This window comes from Schistocerca nitens, chromosome 11, assembly GCF_023898315.1.
Source record: "Schistocerca nitens isolate TAMUIC-IGC-003100 chromosome 11, iqSchNite1.1, whole genome shotgun sequence".
Taxonomy (NCBI): Eukaryota; Metazoa; Arthropoda; class Insecta; order Orthoptera; family Acrididae; genus Schistocerca; species Schistocerca nitens.
In genome coordinates this window covers 116,165,618-116,184,090 of record NC_064624.1, presented here as the reverse complement: position 1 = coordinate 116,184,090, position 18,473 = coordinate 116,165,618, and the positions used below count along the sequence as shown (strand labels likewise).

At 44.7% G+C, this 18,473-nt stretch overlaps 1 protein-coding gene across 1 annotated transcript in view; it reads right to left on the bottom strand.

Annotated features, from left to right (window-relative positions):
* The window catches only part of LOC126213468 (alpha-mannosidase 2), an 834,426-nt gene that overhangs the window by 129,724 nt on the left and 686,229 nt on the right, over positions 1–18,473 (bottom strand). The window contains exon 11 of the mRNA XM_049941248.1: positions 5,963–6,276. Coding sequence (XP_049797205.1) covers positions 5,963–6,276 — 314 coding nt within the window. The remainder of the gene's footprint in view (positions 1–5,962; positions 6,277–18,473) is intronic.

Sequence of the window (18,473 nt, the reverse complement as noted above, 5' to 3'; positions counted from 1 at the left end):
AAGAGCTTTGCATCACCTCGGTTCAGAGACTTCCGGAACCTGTACAGAAAATTGGAAAAGAGAGCAACATAAACATCATTTCCGCCCTTTTTTTTGCTGATGAAAACCACACATTGCATGTTGTACCACCATACAGCGAGACCTTCAGAGCCGGTCTAGATTACTGTACACACCGATACATCTGATACACAGTAGCACGTCCTCTTGCATTGATGCATGCCTGTATTCGTCGTGGCATACTATCCATCAAGGCACTGTTGGTCCAGATTATCCCACTCCTCAACGGCGATTCGCCGTAGATCCCTCAGAGTGGTTGGTGCGTCACGTCATCCATAAACAGCCCTTTTCAATCTATCCCTGGCATGTTCGATAGGGTTCATGTCTGGAGAACATGCCTGCCACTCTTGTCGAGAGATGTCGCTATCCTGAAGGAAGTCATTCACAAGATGTGCACGATGGGGGCGAGAATTGTCGTCCATGAAGACGAATGCCTCGCCAATATGCTGCCGATACGGTTGCACTATCGGTCGGAGGATGGCATTCACGTATCGTACAGCCGCTACGGCGCCTTCCATGACCACCAGCGGCGTACATCAGCCCCGCACAATGCCACCCCAAAACAGCAGTCCCGTGGCTGAACAAAAAACATTATTTAAGATAGTGGCGTTGCTGTCAGGGATCCTCCAAGCCATAATCCTTAGGCAGCGATCATCCACCGCAGTAGTAGCCCTTGGGCGGCCTGAGCGACGCATGTCATCGACAGTTGCTGTCTCTCTGTATCTCCTCCATGTCCGAACAACATCGCTTCGGTTCACTCCGAGATGTCTGGACACTTCCTTTGTTGAGAGCACTTCCTCGCACAAAGTAACAGTGCGGACGCAATCGAACCGCGGTGTTGGCCGTCTAGGCACGGTTGAACTACTGACAACACGAGCCGTGTACCTCCTTCCTGGTGGAATGACTGGAAGTGATCGGCTGTCGGACCCCCTCCGTCTAATAGGCGCTGCTCATGCGTGGTTGTTTACATATTTGGGCGGGTTTAGTGACATCTCTGAACTGTCAAAAGGACTGTATCTGTCATACAATATCCACAGTCAACGTCTATCTTCAGGAGATCTGGGAACTGGGGTGATGCAAAACTTTTTTTGATTTGTGTATAACAACCCAGTACTGTAACATAGTTACAGTAAGGCAGATGTTCGAATAACTACACAAATGGCTGCTGGCCCGCGCTAAACCAAAAACCATTCATCCCCCTCCCCCGAAACCGCGATTCTGCATGCGTGATTTCAAAAATGGTTCAAATGGCTCTGAACACTATGGGATTCAACATCTTAGGTCATCAGTCCCCTAGAACTTAGAACTACTTAACCTAACTAACCTAAGGACATCACACACATCCATGCCCGAGGCAGGATTCGAACCTGCGACCGCGCAGCTCCAGACTGAAGGGCCTAGAACCGCTCGGCCACTCCGACCGGACATGCGTGATTTCCTTACATATTTGTTACAGCGCTTTCGGACTGTAACGATTCTACAGAGGTTCTTAAGATATCTAAACGTCTTTGAACTTTCATCACGTGTGTTTCTTTGTTCACGGGCAGCAATTTACTGGCTGTGTACAATTTTATATTATTACTTTTATATACATTACTTTTCATGTCGCGTAAGTCTGGTCGTAGATGTAACGCGTTTATTAATTGCATAGCTCTATTACTGTACTGGTGAACCACAACAAAATATTAACACAAACATCTGATTGTTGTTCCGAATAGTTTTAATGAATTCCTTGAGTCGTCCAGCAAAAACGTGGCACAAGACGGTATAAAGAGGCATATCAATCAGAAGCAGGTATACGCTTTCAAGAAGAACTCCAGACTTATGCTTCAATCAACAGTGCGTGAAACTAAAGGTGATCGCCAGTGGGGTTTCATCCGGTATTGGTCTTACAAGTTCTCGGACAAACTGCTTTCAAATGATAGATTCATAATCGTGTTTGAGCTTTCTGGGAGTGGTATGCACCCACCATCAGCTTCCCCACCACATTCAGACATTTGACATCCCACACTCCGACTCGTAGAATGTTACCCTGCTATTGGTTACTCGATTTTTTTCCTGACGGTCGTCCCGAAAATATTGAACTACCAGTAGACTTCCTTGTCAGCCTTACTGTGCCGTGTTTCGTTGTTCACCGCCTATGGTTTACAGCTTGTTTTATTTCTTTCTATACTCCGCCAGTGAACGGTGGAAAATTCCAGTGAATCCTACATGGAGACGTAAGATCACGTAGTACCCAACTACTGGACGTGTTTAACTGAATACAACGAAAACTGTTTACCGCGAGGAAAAAACGGATTTCAGTAAACGTATGCACAGTGAAAGTATTGGTTAACTATTGACACAGCCGTTACTGATGCCGTGGAAAACCATATAGAGAACTTGATCCACGCCGGCCGCTGTGGACGAGCGGTTCTAGGCGCTTTAGTCTGGAACCGCGGTCGCAGGTTCGAATCCTGCCTCGGGCATGGATGTGTGTGATGTCCTTAGGTTAGTTAGGTTTAAGTAGTTCTAAGTTCTAGGGGACTGATGACCTCAGGTGTTTAGTCACATAGTGCTCAGAGCCATTTGAACCTGATTCGTCTAGTTTATTCTCGACTGAAACTGATACCCCATCTCCCAAACTTACTTAGCAACGATTCGGAACATCATATAGTGATTGCAGCTTGCCTACGCGAGTACTGGTTCTGCGTCAGTACCAGCCACCGAGACAGTGGTTCAAATGGCTCTGAGCACTATGGGACTTAACAGCTATGGTCATGAGTCCCCTAGAACTTAGAACTACTTAAACCTTACTAACCTAAGGACAACACACAACACCCAGTCATCACGAGGCAGAGAAAATCCCTCACCCCGCCGGGAATCGAACCCGGGACCCCATGCTCGGGAAGCGAGAACGCTACCGCGAGACCACGAGCTGCGGACACTGAGACAGTGTCATACACATGTAATGCAAGGGCTGTATTACAGAGAAGGAGCCGTCTTTAGCAAAACAGTATGTCCATGATACTCGAATTGTAAGCATGGCCTGTATTTAAGGTTAGAGCTGTATTACAAAAAGAGAGATCAGTTTCCAAGAGTAAAATGCACCCTCCCAGAAATTCTTAAGAAATTTCAGATACAAACTATAATAAAAGCTATTGTGTTTTAGGTGAGGGCTATATTACAGAAGGAGATCAGCTTCCAACAGGGAAATTCACTATCTTGCAAAATGCTCGGGGATTTCATGTACAAATTTTAATAGTAGTTACGATATTTAGGTCGAGGCCTGCTTTACAAAAGGTCCTCAGTTTACAACAGCACAATGTAACTTTCCACAAATTTCTCTGCGATTGTTGTTGTTGTTGTCCTCAGTCCTGAGACTGGTTTGATGCAGCTCTCCATGCTACTCTATCTTGTGCAAGCTCCTTCATCTCCCAGTACCTACTGCAGCCTACATCCTTCTGAATCTGCTTAGTGTATTCATCTCTTGGTCTCCCTCTACGATTTTTACCCTCCACGCTGCCCTCCAATACTAAATTGGTGATCCCTTGATGCCTCAGAACATGTCCTACCAACCGATCCCTTCTTCTGGTCAAGTTGTGCCACAAACTCCTCTTCTCCCCAATTCTGTTCAATACCTCCTCATTAGTTACTTGATCTACCCATCTAATCTTCAGAATTCTTCTGTAGCATCACATTTCGAAAGCTTCTATTCTCTTCTTGTCCAAACTATTTATCGTCCATGTTTCTCTGCGATATGAAGTACGAATTGTAACAATAGCTAATATCGTATTTAAGGTGAGGAGCAGGAGAAGGAGATTAGAGTTTAACGTCCCGTCGACACCTGTGGTCATTAGAGACAGGGCACATGATCGGATAGTGAAGGACGATGAAGAAATGCGGCCGCACCCTTCCGAAGTAACCAACCAGGCATTTGCCTTAAGCGTTTTAAGGAACTCACGGAAAACGCAAATCAGGATGGCTGGACGCGTGTTTGAACCGTTGTCCTCCCGAATACGAGTCCAGTGTCTAACCACGTGCTACGTTACTCGGTATCTCCAACGTGATAGCTGTATTATTAAAAAAAAGCACTTTCCAACGGGACAGTTCAACATCCCATAAACGCTTAGGGATTTCAGGTAAGAACTAGAATATTAGCTACAGTATTTAAGGTTAGGGCTCTATTATAAAAAGAGATGAGATACGAACATGACAATGAAGCCTCTCACAAGCTGCTCAGAGATTTGAGATACACTACTGGCCATTAAAATTACAACACCACGAAGATGACGTGCTACAGACGCGAAATTTAAGAGACAGGAAGAAGATGCTGTGATATGCAAATGATTAGCTTTTCAGAGCATTCACACAAGGTTGGCGCCGGTAGCGACACCTACAATGTCCTGCCATGAGGAAACTTTCCAACCGATTTCTCATACACAAACAGCAGTTGACCGGCGTTGCCTGGTGAAACGTTGTGATGCTTCGTGTAAGGAGGAGAAATGCCTACCATCACGTTTCCGACTTTGATAAAGGTCGGATTGTAGCCTATCACGATTGCGGTTTATCGTATCGCGACATTGCTGCTCGCGTTGGTCGAGATCCAATGACTGTTAGCAGAATATCGAATCGGTGGGTTCAGGAGGGTAATACGGAACACCGTGCTGGATCCCAACGGCCTCGTATCACTAGCAGTCGAGATGACACGCATCTTATCCGCACGGCTGTAATGGATCGTGCAGCCACGTCTCGATCCCTGAGTCAACAGATGGGGACGTTTGCAAGACAACAACCATCTGACGAACAGTTCGACGACGTTTGCAGCAGCACGGACTATCAGCTCGGAGACTGTGGCTGTGGTTACCCTTGACGCTACATCACAGACAGGAGCGCCTGCGATGGTGTACTCGACGAAGAACCACGGCGCACGTATGGCAAAACATCATTTTTTCGGATGATTCCAGTTTCTGTTTACAGCATCACGATGGTCACATCCATGTTTGCCGACATCGCGGTGAACGCACATTGGAAGCGTCTATTCGTCATCGCCATACTGGCGTATCACCCGGCGTGATGGTATGGGATGCTTTCGGTTTCACCTCTCGATCACCTCTTGTTCGCATTGACGGCACTTTGAACAGTGGACGTTACATTTCAGATGTGTTACGACCCGTGGCTCTACCCTTCATTCGATCCCTGCGAAACCCTAAATTTCAGCAAGATAATGCACGACCGCATGTTGCAGGTCCTGTACGGGCCTTTCTGGATACAGAAAATGTTCGACTGCTGCCGTCGCCAGCACACTCTCCAGATCTCTCACCAATTGCAAACGTCTGGTCAATGGTGGCCAAGCATCTGGCTCGTCACAATACGCCAGTCACTACTCTTGTGGTATCGTGTTGAAGCTGCACACGCCATCCGAGCTCTGTTTGACTCAATGCCCAGGCGTATCAAGGCCTTTATTACAGCCAGAAGTGGTTGTTCTGGGTACTGATTTCTCAGGATCTATGCACCCAAATTGCGTGAAAATGTAATCACATCTCAGTTCTAGTATAATATATTTGTCCAATGGATACCCGTTTATCATCTGCAATTCTTCTTGGTGTAGCAATTTTAATGGCCAGTAGTGTACGAATTGTAAGAGTAGCTACTGTATTTAACGCGAGAGCTGTATTACAAAAGATCAGTTTCCAACAAGACAATGCACCAACAAGAAACTGCTCAGAGTTCTGAGGTACGAGTTGTAATAGTTGCTTAATGTATTTACGTGAGGTCTGTACTACAGAAAGAGAAGAGTTTCATCAGGACAATGCTCCCGCTAACTAGCTAGTGAGGGATTTGATGTATGAATATTAGGAGTGGGCAGGGTATGAGGTGTGAGGGCTGCGCAGTTTCCAGCACGACAACGCGTTGTGCCGCCTACCTGAGCAGGCCGGTGCGGCCGTCGAGCAGCAGCTTGAGGCGGTGGTTCTCGAGCTGGACGTCGCCCGCCTGCACGGGCCGCACCTCGAACGGCGCCGGCTGCGCCTCCTGGCCGGCGGGGGCGGCGGGGGCGGGCGGTGGCCGGCAGCGCGCGCAGTAGACGACGGCGCGCGAGCCCGGCGGCGGCGCCTCGGCGCGCTCCACCGTGTACACGGCCAGCGACAGCGGCGCCAGGTCCGCCACGAACAGCAGCTCGAACTCCTCGCCCGACATCTGCAGGTAGGGGCCCGGCGACGACTCGCCGCCCACGCCGCCCTGCCGACATCAGACACACACTCACTCGCTGTGTCTCACCGCCGCTACAACTCCTTTCCTTCTTAGCGTATCGTACCTCAGTCGCTGAAAACGGGATCTTTGTTGGATCACTTTGATGTTAAAACTTCCTAGCAGATTGAAACTGTGTGCCGGACCGAGACTCGAAATCTTTGCCTTTCGCGGGTAAGTGCTGTACCAACTTTTTTTTTTTTTTTTTTTTTTTTTTTTTTTTTTTTTTTAAGGGATAAAATGGCCTAAGGGTGGGTTGAAGCTCAGACTGACACGTCAACGCTACTCTTTTTCTTCCCCAATGTCAGACTTACAACCATTGCTGACATACATTTTGATATACTACCGCATAAATATGTTGACAAATAGTGGCTAATTAGAAAATTAATTGAGGAAATGAATAAAATTGAAGATGTTCAAATGAAAAAGACATGAAGATATCGCGGATAGTACAAAAGCAAAAGTAACATGCTCCTCTAGCAATGAAATGAAATTCGTGCCGGGGACATGTTGTGTACATAGGTCCGCGTAGTCAGCGCGTACACAACTTTCCCACTAGAGCGCGCCCCGCTAAGCACAACAGCGCAGGCGCAGCGCTCGTCCGTCTCCGCACTACGAGATGGCGCTGTCTTAGAGACGGACCAAATTCTGCTTCCGCCGATCCGCGTATTAGTATGTAACGCAGCCAATGAGATTGCTGCTAACGTAGAATCTTTTCTCCTCGCAGATCACACTCGCGCAGTGATACCTGAATGCACAAGGTATTATAACGAGTGTACAGACCTCCGAGTAGTCAGTCTGCATTTGTCTGTACCAGTCTGCATTAGTCTGTAGTCAAGTTTCAGTCTGCGCCTAATAAGATTACCATATTCCTGTACACAGCCATGAAGCTAAATGAATAGACACTTTGTCAAGTATCAGAGATGTGTGAGAATTAGATTAATGTACCAAGACCAAAGGAACTTCAGATTGTCAATTGTAACCAGCATCCAGAATCAAGTTACGTATTGTCTATGTTTTTTATTATTTTAATAAATGTGCGTGAAAATTAATCAAGTTCTGTTTAAAGATGGTCACTGTCAATCAGCTACTGTAAGCGTGCAAGTGGCGTTTCTATCGTCTGACCTAACGGCAGGAGATAAACACGCCACGATAAGACCACGAGACATATTGCTGGCACTCGCCTACTTCGTTAGAGCGACAAGTCAAATAATCTGATGGTGTGTGTACCGAAGGCCTTACAGTACGCACACCATATGGCGACACCTGGTCACGACCCGACGTTCGATAGAGCAATAGAGCCATCTACCGACCCGTTCTCCAGACGTTGGTGTAAGACTGGGTCTTCTTCTGGAAATTAACTAAGGGTCTGTAAGTGTGATCGATGTCTATCTCGGCCTCTTTGTCTATCTCATCTCTCACCCGTCACACCCCATCTGGCCGGCGGATCGGTAAATGTTAAGTCGCAGGTAATTAGCGAAGTCTTGCCTATATTTCTTATGCTGTTGCAGCTTCGTGTGTCCATCCAGGAGAAAATGCCAAAAATCAATTTTGTCCATTTCCGATTCGTTATACACGTAGCCCACAACCATTCCCCGTACCCATGTCACTGCATTGGTTTTTTTGGACCAGAAAATAAGATTCTTGGGGGAAAAAAAGTATGTCTGATGAAATTGCGTGAAGGGTCGACTGAGCTACCCAAGCACGACGCACACCCCGTCCTCACAGCTTGAGTAGCTCAGTTGGTAGAGCACTCGCGCGCAAAAGGTAAAGGTCCCGAGTTCCAGTCTCGGTCCGGCACACAGTTTTAATCTGCCAGTAAGTTCCATATCAGCGCACACTCTGCTGCAGAGTGAAAATCTCATTCTGGAAACATCCCCCAGGCTGTGGCTAAGCCATGTCTCCGCAATATCCTTTCTTTCAGGAGTGCTACTTCTGAAAGGTTCGCAGGAAAGCTTCTGTAAAGTATGGAAGGTAGGAGACGAGGTACTGGCAGAAGTAAAGCTGTGAGGACGGGGCGTGAGTCGTGCTTGGGTAGCTCAGTTGGTAGAGCACTTGCCCGCGAAAGGCAAAGGTCCCGAGTTCGAGTCTCCGTCCGGCACACAGTTTTAATCTGCCAGGAAGTTTCATATCAGCGCACACTCCGCTTGGCCGGCCGGAGTGGCCGTGCGGTTCTAGGCGCTTCAGTCTGGAACCGGGCGACCGCTACGGTCGCAGGTTCGAATCCTGCCTCGGGCATGGATGTGTGTGATGTCCTTAGGTTAGTTAGGTTTAATTAGTTCTAAGTTCTAGGCGACTGATGACCTCAGAAGTTAAGTCCCATAGTTCTCGGAGCCATTTGGACCATTTTGAACACTCCGCTTCACAGTGAAAATCTCTTTCTGCACTTTGTTGTTGTCTGTCTGTCCCTCTGCTAAGAACCTCTTTTCTCAGGAACAGTAGCTGAGTGGCCAGCGCGACAGAATGGCAACCCTAAGGGCCCGGGTTCGATACCGGCTGGGTCGGAGATTTTCTCCGCTCAGTGACTGGGTGTTGTGTTGTCCTAATCATCAACCCGTTGTGCGGCCTTTGTGCGTGTGCATGGTGATCCCATCCCATACTGATGTCGGGGCACATGCGCAGGAAACAGTGGCGTTTTGTGGCACATGTGTTTCGGGACGGTTTTCTCAACGTATCACCCACCAACACCGTGGAATTGCCTATGCTCCCTATGCTATTAGCGCAAGTTTTGTGTAGCGCCACGTTGTGTGGCACCACATTCTGCAATTATCCTTAATTTATGCGCATAAGAGTATTCTGTTGACTCCCACGTACACAGGAAATATGACTGTCGTGATAAAATAAGAGAAATCAGAGCTCGCGCGGAAAGATTTACGAGTGCATTTTTCCCAAACGCTATTCGATAGTGTAATAGTAGAAAAACAGTTTGAAAATGGTTCTTTGAACCGTCTGCCAAAGGCTTGGATATGAATTGGAGAAGCAGCCCTCTAGACGATCGTGTACTATTACAACTACGAACGTTACTGGTATTTTCGGATTTCGACTGACGCTTGACAGCTAACTACAAAGAGGTGTAATGTGTTGTACGATTGTCTCAGGTTTTGTAGGCGTGACTGGTTATTGTTCAAAAATGTTAAAATGTGGGTGGATTCCTAAAGGACTAAACTCCTGAGGTCATCGGTTTCTAGACTTACACTCTACTTAAACTAAATTATGCTAATAACATCACACACACCCACACCCATGTTCGAAGGAGGACTCGAACCCCAGACAGGAAACGTCGCGCAATCCGTGACATGGCGCCTCAAACCGCGCGGCCACAGAGCACGGCAATTGATTATCAGCGTGCTGCTGGGTGATCTGTCCAGTTGTTGCTTCAATTTTATGCAGTTTTTTTTCCATTTTATGTACTGTGGGGTTATTACCTGTATACGTGTCTGTTTAAAGAGTGTCTACATGAGGTTCTGAGTGGACATTACATACTACCAACGAATACTTTCCGCCTGAATGAAGTATAGAGAGTAGAAAATATTCATTGTCTCGGCTGACCGGAAAATGAATTTAAAGGGTCCGCTAGCAGAAGTAAACGGAATTGTTAAGTGGCTATTAATTACTAACTGCGAGGAAGATGTAGCCTTTAGCTGCACGAAGTGTTTCCAGGATTTCAACATCTACAAGGTGTGGCTATAAAATAACGGGACAACCGTGGCGTCTTCCCAGTCGACTGCGACGTCTGTAGACAAATCAGTGTGGTCGTGGTTTTCGTTTGTGTAAAAGCTGTTACTTTGTTTTGCCGGGAAAATGATAAGTGTAATATTTCAGCAACGAAAAGTCGTGAAGCTTCACATGAAACTTCTCCGCCCCGGTAGCTGAGTGGTCAGCGCGACTGAATGTCAATCGTAAGGTCCGGGTTCGATTCCCGGCTGGGTCGGAGACTTTCTCCGCTCCGGGACTGGGTGTTGTGTTGTCCTAATCGTCATTTCATCCCCATCGACGCGCAAGTGGCGTCAAATCGACAAACTTGCACCCGGCAAACGGTCTACCCGACGGGAGGCCCTAGTCACACGACATTTACATTTTACTCAGGAAGAGCTAGACACGTTGTGGTCTGATGCAGCTTGCCACGCTGCTCTATCCTGTGCACGCCTCTTCATCTCCGAATAACTACTGGAACTTACTCTGACGAGGACAAACATTATGACCACAAATCAAATGGTTCAAATGGCTCTGAGCACTATGGGGCTTAACATCTGAGGTCATCAGTCCCCTAGAACTACTTAAACCTAACTAACCTAAGGACATCACACACACATCCATGCCCGAGGCAGGATTCGAACCTGCGACCGTAGCGGGCGCACGGTTCCAGACTGAAGCGCCTAGAACAGCTCGACAAAACCGGCCGGCCATTATGACAACCCGCTTAATATCTTGTTTGTCTATCTTTGTAACCAAATGCATTACTGATTCTGCATATGAGGGATTTGACAGTTCGATGGTAAATTTGTGGAAGTACGTGGCATTAGATGCCTACAAACTGGTCATGTAATTCGCGTAAATAACGGGTAGCTGATTTGCTTTTCTCTTTTTTTTTGGGGGGGTGGGGGGGGGGGGGTGGGGGGGATTTGAGCTTAGGTCTTATGGGACGAAACTGCTGAGGTCATCGGTCCTTAAGCTTACACACTACGCTAAGGAGGACACAACTCGCATGCCCGAGGGAGAACTCGAACCTCCGACGGGGGGAGTCGCGCGGCTCGCTGATTTGCGATAGCGACGAAGATGGGTTCCGTAGGATTTATATCAGCCCAATCTGATCGGCGAGAAATCAACGTTATTTCACTGTAATACTCCTTAAACCACTTTAGCACAGTACTGGCTCCGAGACACTTAACACCTCAATACTAGGTGAACTTATCAACACACTGTATACAACAGAGGTGATTAGAGTAAAACATTGTCAAATAAAGTAAAGTAGGCATTAGAGGATGTAGATGAAGATGAAATGGGAGATAAGATACTGCGTGAAGAGTTTCACAGAGCACTGAAAGACCTGAGTCGAAACGAGGCCCCGGGAGTAGACAACATTCCATTAGAACTACTGATGGCCTTGGGAGAGCCAGTCATGACAAAACTCTACCATCTGGTGAGCACGATGTATGGGACAGGCGAAATACCTACAAACTTCAAGAAGAATATAACAATTCCAATCCCAAAGAAAGCAGGTGTTGACAGATGTGAAAATTACCGAACTATCAGTTTAATAAGTCACAGCTGCAAAATACAAACGCGAATTCTTTACAGACGAATGGAAAAACTGGTAGAAGCGGACCTCGGGGAAGATCAGTTTGGATTCCGTAGAAATACTGGAACACGTGAGGCAATACTAACCTTACGACTTATTTTAGAAGAAAGACTAAGAAAAGGCAAACCTACGTTTCTAGCATTTGTAGACTTAGAGAAAGCTTTTGACAACGTTAACTGGAATACTCTCTTTCAAATTCTGAAGGTGGCAGGGGTAAAATACAGGGAGCGAAAGGCTATTTACAATTTGTATAGAAACCAAATGGCAGTTACAAGAGTCGAGGGACATGAAAGGGAAGCAGTGGTCGGGAAGGGAGTGAGACAGGGTTGTAGCCTCTCCCCGATGTTATTCAATCTGTATATTGAGCAAGCAGTGAAGGAAACAAAAGAAAAATTCGGAGTACGTATTAAAATCCATGGAGAAGAAATAAAAACATTGAGGTTCGCCGATGACATTGTAATTCTGTCAGAGACAGCAAAGGACTTGGAAGAGCAGTTGAACGGAATGGACAGTGTCTTGAAAGGAGGATATAAGATGAACATCAACAAAAGCAAAACGAGGATAATGGATTGTAGTCAAATTAAATCGGGTGATGCTGAGGGGATTAGATTAGGAAATGAGGCACTTAAAGTAGTAAAGGAGTTTTGCTATTTATGGAGTAAAATAACTGATGATGGTCGAAGTAGAGAGGATATAAAATGTAGACTGGCAATGGCAAGGAAAGCGTTTCTGAAGAAGAAACATTTGTTAACATAGAGTATAGATTTAAGTGTCACGAAGTCGTGTCTGAAAGTATTTGTATGGAGTGTAGCCATGTATGGAAGTGAAACATGGACGGTAAATAGTTTGGACAAGAAGAGAATAGAAGCTTTCGAAATGTGGTGCTACAGAAGAATGCTGAAGATTAGATGGGTAGATCACATAATTAATGAGGAAGTATTGAATAGAATTGGGGAGAAGAGGAGTTTGTGGCACAACTTGACTAGAAGAAGGGATCGGTTGGTAGGGCGTGTTCTGAGGCATCAAGGGATCACCAATTTAGTATTGGAGGGCAGAGTGGAGGGTAAAAATCGTAGAGGGAGACCAAGAGATCAATACACTAAGCAGATTCAGAAGGATGTAGGTTGCAGTAGGTACTGGGAGATGAAGAAGCTTGCACAGGATAGAGTAGCATGGAGAGCTGCTTCAAACCAGTCTCAGGACTGAAGACAACAACAACAACATAGTGACTACATAAGGCAATTGATGCTGCACAACAATAGGCCTCTTGTGCCATACGATATTGCTGAGCTACTTGGGAATGGATTCCTGAAATGTCAAACAACTGAAATAGCCATTTCAGGGTTCAGTGTCACAGGAATTTTCCTGTAAATCGCAAAGTGTTTAATTATATTGACTTTGCTCTCTCTGAAGATATCGACGTTCGAAGTCTGATGTAAATGCTCTGAAAGCCAGTAAAGGGCGAACTCCTAAGGACAAGCCTTCAAGTCAATCAGCTCAATGCATTCATACTGGCACATCATCGACATTAACTACACCATCTGCAAGAGACTTGGCAGAAGCTGGGCCCTCAGGGTGCTCTTCCCAACAACGTTTTGGTCATGTTTCTCCCCCAGACGTATTGCCGATACCAAGACCAAAAAGAAAATTGACAAACAAAGGTCCTAAACCCATTACTTGTGCTGTTGTAACATCTTCTCCTTATAAACGTGCACTAGACGAGGCAGAAGAAAAGAAAAAAGGAAAACTAAGAAGAAACAAGACGGAAAAGAAAAGAGCAGTACAATGAAGAAAGGCGGCAATGAAAAACAACCAAATTCTAGAACAAGTAGCAGAAATAAGTTAGTGTATGAACATGAATCAGATGAAGAAGGTGAAGAGGCATTGAAGTTGGTGTTTCTGTTCCTGATGTTGACGACGCTGTATGTCTATTTTGTGAAGGGTTTCTTTCAAAGGACACAAAAGGTGAACTTTAGGTCCAGTGTATAACCTGTGAGATGTGGGCTCACAACGAATGCGCTGGATGGGGAAGAGATGCTTTGTATGTGACTACTGTAAATAAATTAGGCGTAGGCTGTGAAAATCATCCCACCAGTAGTGAATCTTTCTTTCATTATACACAAAAATTAAACAAAATTATTTTTTTCAAATTTTTGTTTCTTTTTATTTCAAACTACCTTGGGGCCCATATTACCAGCAAAAATTCTTGACGCAACAAAATGCAGAGTATCAAGAAAAAAATAAAATTTTGTTTTAAATATTAAAAAGTAGAACCAAAACTTGTTGTAACTATTGCAGGACATACTAGAGAAATGTTTTATGTTAATTTCAGGTGATTATACTAAAAATAAAAGGTGTTATATAAAAAAAAGAAAGTGGGGGGCCTATTTATCCACCTTTACCTCTATGCCTCTTCATATTTAAAGCGCACATATGTAAATTTTGTTAGCATTCCTTTTCATTATGGTCTATGTATTGTTCTTAAGCTGTATACAGTTTGTGAGTGTATTTATGTTTTTTCCCATTTTTGCTGCAGATCTGATGATGGTCATTAAAGACCGAAACCGATAATCTGTTAACAAAAAGTTTGTGACTATAGACGTAAATTAAAGGAAACTTAACACTAATAATAAACCACGTTGAGAACCTCAGGGACCATATGAAATATTCATTTTTTTCTTTAAGTGACAGCTTTTTATTTAGTTAATAATCACACGAAAACGCAAGTATTCAAACAAATTAAATTCGCGCCGAGTCACGAATACAAATAGCGGAGCACTCAGTGTTTCGGACTAGAGTGCACTAGGAGCGTAACTAAACTAAAAATTAAAAAAAGAAGACAAAAGCTTTCCGCTTGACGGATAAAAACTAAGTAGAGAAGGTGAAGAGGCAGCGACCACGTGGAGAGCTGTTCAATTAAAACTTGCCACTCGCTCATCAGCCCCTCCCTCTATTCGACGTGGAGTTGCCAGTGACCTAGAAATGTGCTCAGAATTTTGCTGCTGCTCCACCCGCTAGAATTCTGTAATTCTTCGGCATCACGTCTAGGTGTTCATCTGTGCTCCGCGAGAAACTAAGCGGCGTGTGGCAGAGGGTACATTTCGCTGACATTTGCTAACACTATCCCTAATAACTTTTTGTCCAGAAGGTAATTTTTTTAAAAAAATGTATCAAGCAGACTGTTGTTTAGCTACGAGGGGACATTTAGCAGCATGACCGCCGTTCTTGTAGCTTCGTTCGTCACGAAGATATGAACAGCGGTACGTCCTTTTCAAATAGCACACTACGTGAACGTTTTTGGTGGTGCTTCACACTGACTCTTACTGATACCGAATGAAGCAGTGTTTTTGTTTTGCTATACGTTATTTGTACAAGGTAGTTTCTAGACGCCATCTTCCTCCGGTCAGTGTTTACGAGGGGCGTTTGAAAAGTCAGTGCAAAGTCCGAGAGATGGCATCACCAGCGCGTGTCAGTTTAATTAGTAACATCTTTGGAAAGAACGCACACCAAGTTTCAGCGATATTGGTGTTTGACATTCGTGTGAATCAAGGAAGTCAAGTGATTGTCAAAAAATGGACGAAAGGGAATTTCGTGCGGTGACTTTATGAAAGGTAGCCGGCCGCTGTGGCCGAGCGGTTCTAGGCGCTTCAGGCCGGAACCTCGCGACTGCTACAGTCGCAGGTTCGAAACCTGCCTCGGGCATGGTTGTGCGTGATGTCCTTAGGTTAGTTAGGTTTAAGTAGTTCTAAGTTCTAGGGGACTGATGACCTCCGACGTTAAGTCCCATAGTGCTCACAGCCATTTGAACCATGAAAGGCAAAACGCCTCAGGAGACTAAAGAGAAGCTTGATAAACATTACCGTGACTCTGCACCTTCCATTAGAGCAGTTTATAAGTGGTTTCAAACTTTTCGGAGTGGTCATACGGGCACAAGTGATTCTGAACGTTCTGGACGCTCTGTGGATAAAATCCATTTGTGTGACATCGAATAATCGAAATTCAGCTGATTTCTTTTAGTACTCATGTGAATAACTTCACACTTTTCCTTATTCAGGATCAATTGCCACTTTTTGCACCATACAGATATCTAATTCATTCTGCAAGTCGTTTTGGTCATCTGATTTTACAAGACATCCTTCCAGTCCATATGTGGCATAACAGCAAACCAGTGCTTAACAGTATTGGTTAAAAACAGTGTTGGTTGCAATTTTAGTTTTTCTTATTTAGCAATCTTTTCTAGATGGACGCGAGAGGCACCAAGATCTGCATAACGCGTTCCCGTTCACAGGAGCGAGTAACAATAAGATGGGGGCTCAGGTAGCAAGCGTAAGTGCGTCTCGCGTCCATCTAGAAAAGATAACCTGACGATGCCTAAATAAGGCGAAACGCGCCGTTGAAAAATGAAAAAACTAAAATTGCAACCAACAGTGTTTTTAACCAATACTTTACAAGACGGTAAATGACAGCGTCATCTGCAAACAACCGAAAACGGCTGCTCAGATTGTCTCCTATGTCGTTAATATATGTAGATCAGGAACAATAGAGGGCCTATAACACTTCCCTGGGGAACGCCGGATATTACTTCTGTTTTACTCGATGACTTTCCGTCTATTACTACGAATGGATAATGGATAATGGAATGTAGTCGAATTAAGTCGAGTGATACTGAGGGTATTAGATTAGGAAATGAGACACTTAAAGTAGTAAAGGAGTTTTGCTATTTGGGGAGTAAAATAACTGATGATGGTCGAAGTAGAGAGGATATAAAATGTACACTGGCAATGGCAAGGAAATCGTTTCTGGAGAAGAGAAATTTGTTAACATCGAGTATAGATTTAAGTGTCACGAAGTCGTTTCTGAAAGTATTTGTATGGAGTGTAGCCATGTATGGAAGTGAAACACGGACGGTAAATAGTTTAGACAAGAAGAGAATAGAAGCTTTCGAAATGTGGTGCTACAGAAGAATGCTGAGGATTAGATCGGTAGATCACATAACTAATGAGGAGGTGTCGAATAGAATTGGGGAGCAGAGGAGTTTGTGGCACAACTTGACTAGAAAAGGGATCTGTTGGTAGGACATGTTCTGATGCATCAAGGGATCACCAGTTTAGTTTTGGAGGGCAGCGTGGAGGGTAAAAATCGTAGAGGGACACCAAGAGATGAATACACTAAGCCGATTCAGAAGGATGTAGGCTGCAGTAGGTACTGGGAGATGAAGAAGCTTGCACAGGATAGAGTAGCATGGAGAGCAGCATCAGACCAGTCTCAGGACTGAAGACCACAACAACAACAACAACACTACGAACTGTCACCTTTCTGACAGGAAAGTGCCGATGGATGGTCACGTGCCCATTTCAATCATAGTTGCCAGTGTCATGCAGTTGACATTGGAACATGTACAGATCGACAGCTGCGGAAGCGCATGGTTATGGGTGTTTGGTGCAATGTGAGTTCAGACACACATGTACTCTGCCTAACATTAAAGTCTGATGTTAGTTCCACCACAGTCCTGTTTTACCAGTCTGCTCAACCTACGACAGCAACATCTGTAATGAGGGGTGGCCGTCCAACCCCACGGCGCCTGGGTGTGGCTTCACCTTGGTTTCGCCACTGTTGAAGACACTCACCACAGCACTCCTCGAACACCCCACAAGTCGTGCAGTTCCCGAAATGCTCTTGCCGAGCCTCCGAGCCATCACAATCTGCCCTCGGTCAAACTCAGACAGATCGAGCGCCTCCCCCATTCTACGCAGGGACAGCACACTCACTGCTACTACATGCACCGCGCATGTGTCTGACAAGCAGTCATTCCTCAGTAGATAACGCTGATTAGATTAGATTAGATTAATTATTCATTCCACAGACCCATAAAAAGGGGAATGCTCCTGGGTGTGAAACATGTCAGATACAGAATGAGATTTTCACTCTGCAGCAGAGTGTGCGCTGATATGAAAGGTAGGAGACGAGGTACTGGCAGAAGTAAAGCTGTGAGGACCGGTCGTGAGTCGTGCTTCGGTAGCTCAGATGGTAGAGTACTTGCCCGCGAAAGGCAAAGGTCCCGAGTTCGAGTCTCGGTCGGGCACACTGTTTTAATCTGCCAGGAAGTTTCATGTCAGATACACATTACAAAAATGTAATTAGAAAAACTTGAGTTTCATTAATTTTAATGATCCTCAGTCAATTAACAATAAAATTATGTACATGAATTAAATTTAAACTTCTAATATTTACAGGTTTAATACTTACATCCGCTTTCATTAAAGCCATCCCTCAGACATTTGCTAGTTTCTTGGCTATTACAACCGAGTATTGTCAAAAATTAAAGTAAATTGTTCATTTCAGTAATCCTCAGTTAAGAACAGTCAGATTATCTACAAGATTTAAAATTGAAATTCCACTATTTACAGAGTTAAGACTTACATCTGCTTTCCATACATCCATCATTCACACAGTAGGTAGTTACTTGGCTGTTACAACCAAGTATTGTCAAAAATTAAAGTATAATAAATTTTCATTAAAATGGTCTACTGCACTTGTTGAGAAACTCATGGATGGAATAGAAGGAGTTGGCCACCAAAAACTCTTTTAAATTATGTTTAAATTGTGCCTTGTCTGAAACTAAACTCTTAATGGTTGCTGGTAACTTATTGAAAATATGCATTGCTGAATACTGGACTCCTTTCTGGGCAAGAGTAAGCGATTTTAAATCTTTCTGTATATTGTTTTTATTCCTAGTATTGATACTGTGTACGAAGCAGTTAGTTGGAAAAAGAGATGTATTATCTCCAACATACTTCATTAAGGAATAAATATACTGAGAAGATGTGGTTAATATGCCCAATTCTTTGAATAGGTTTCGACATGATGTTCTTGGATTTACACTATTCAT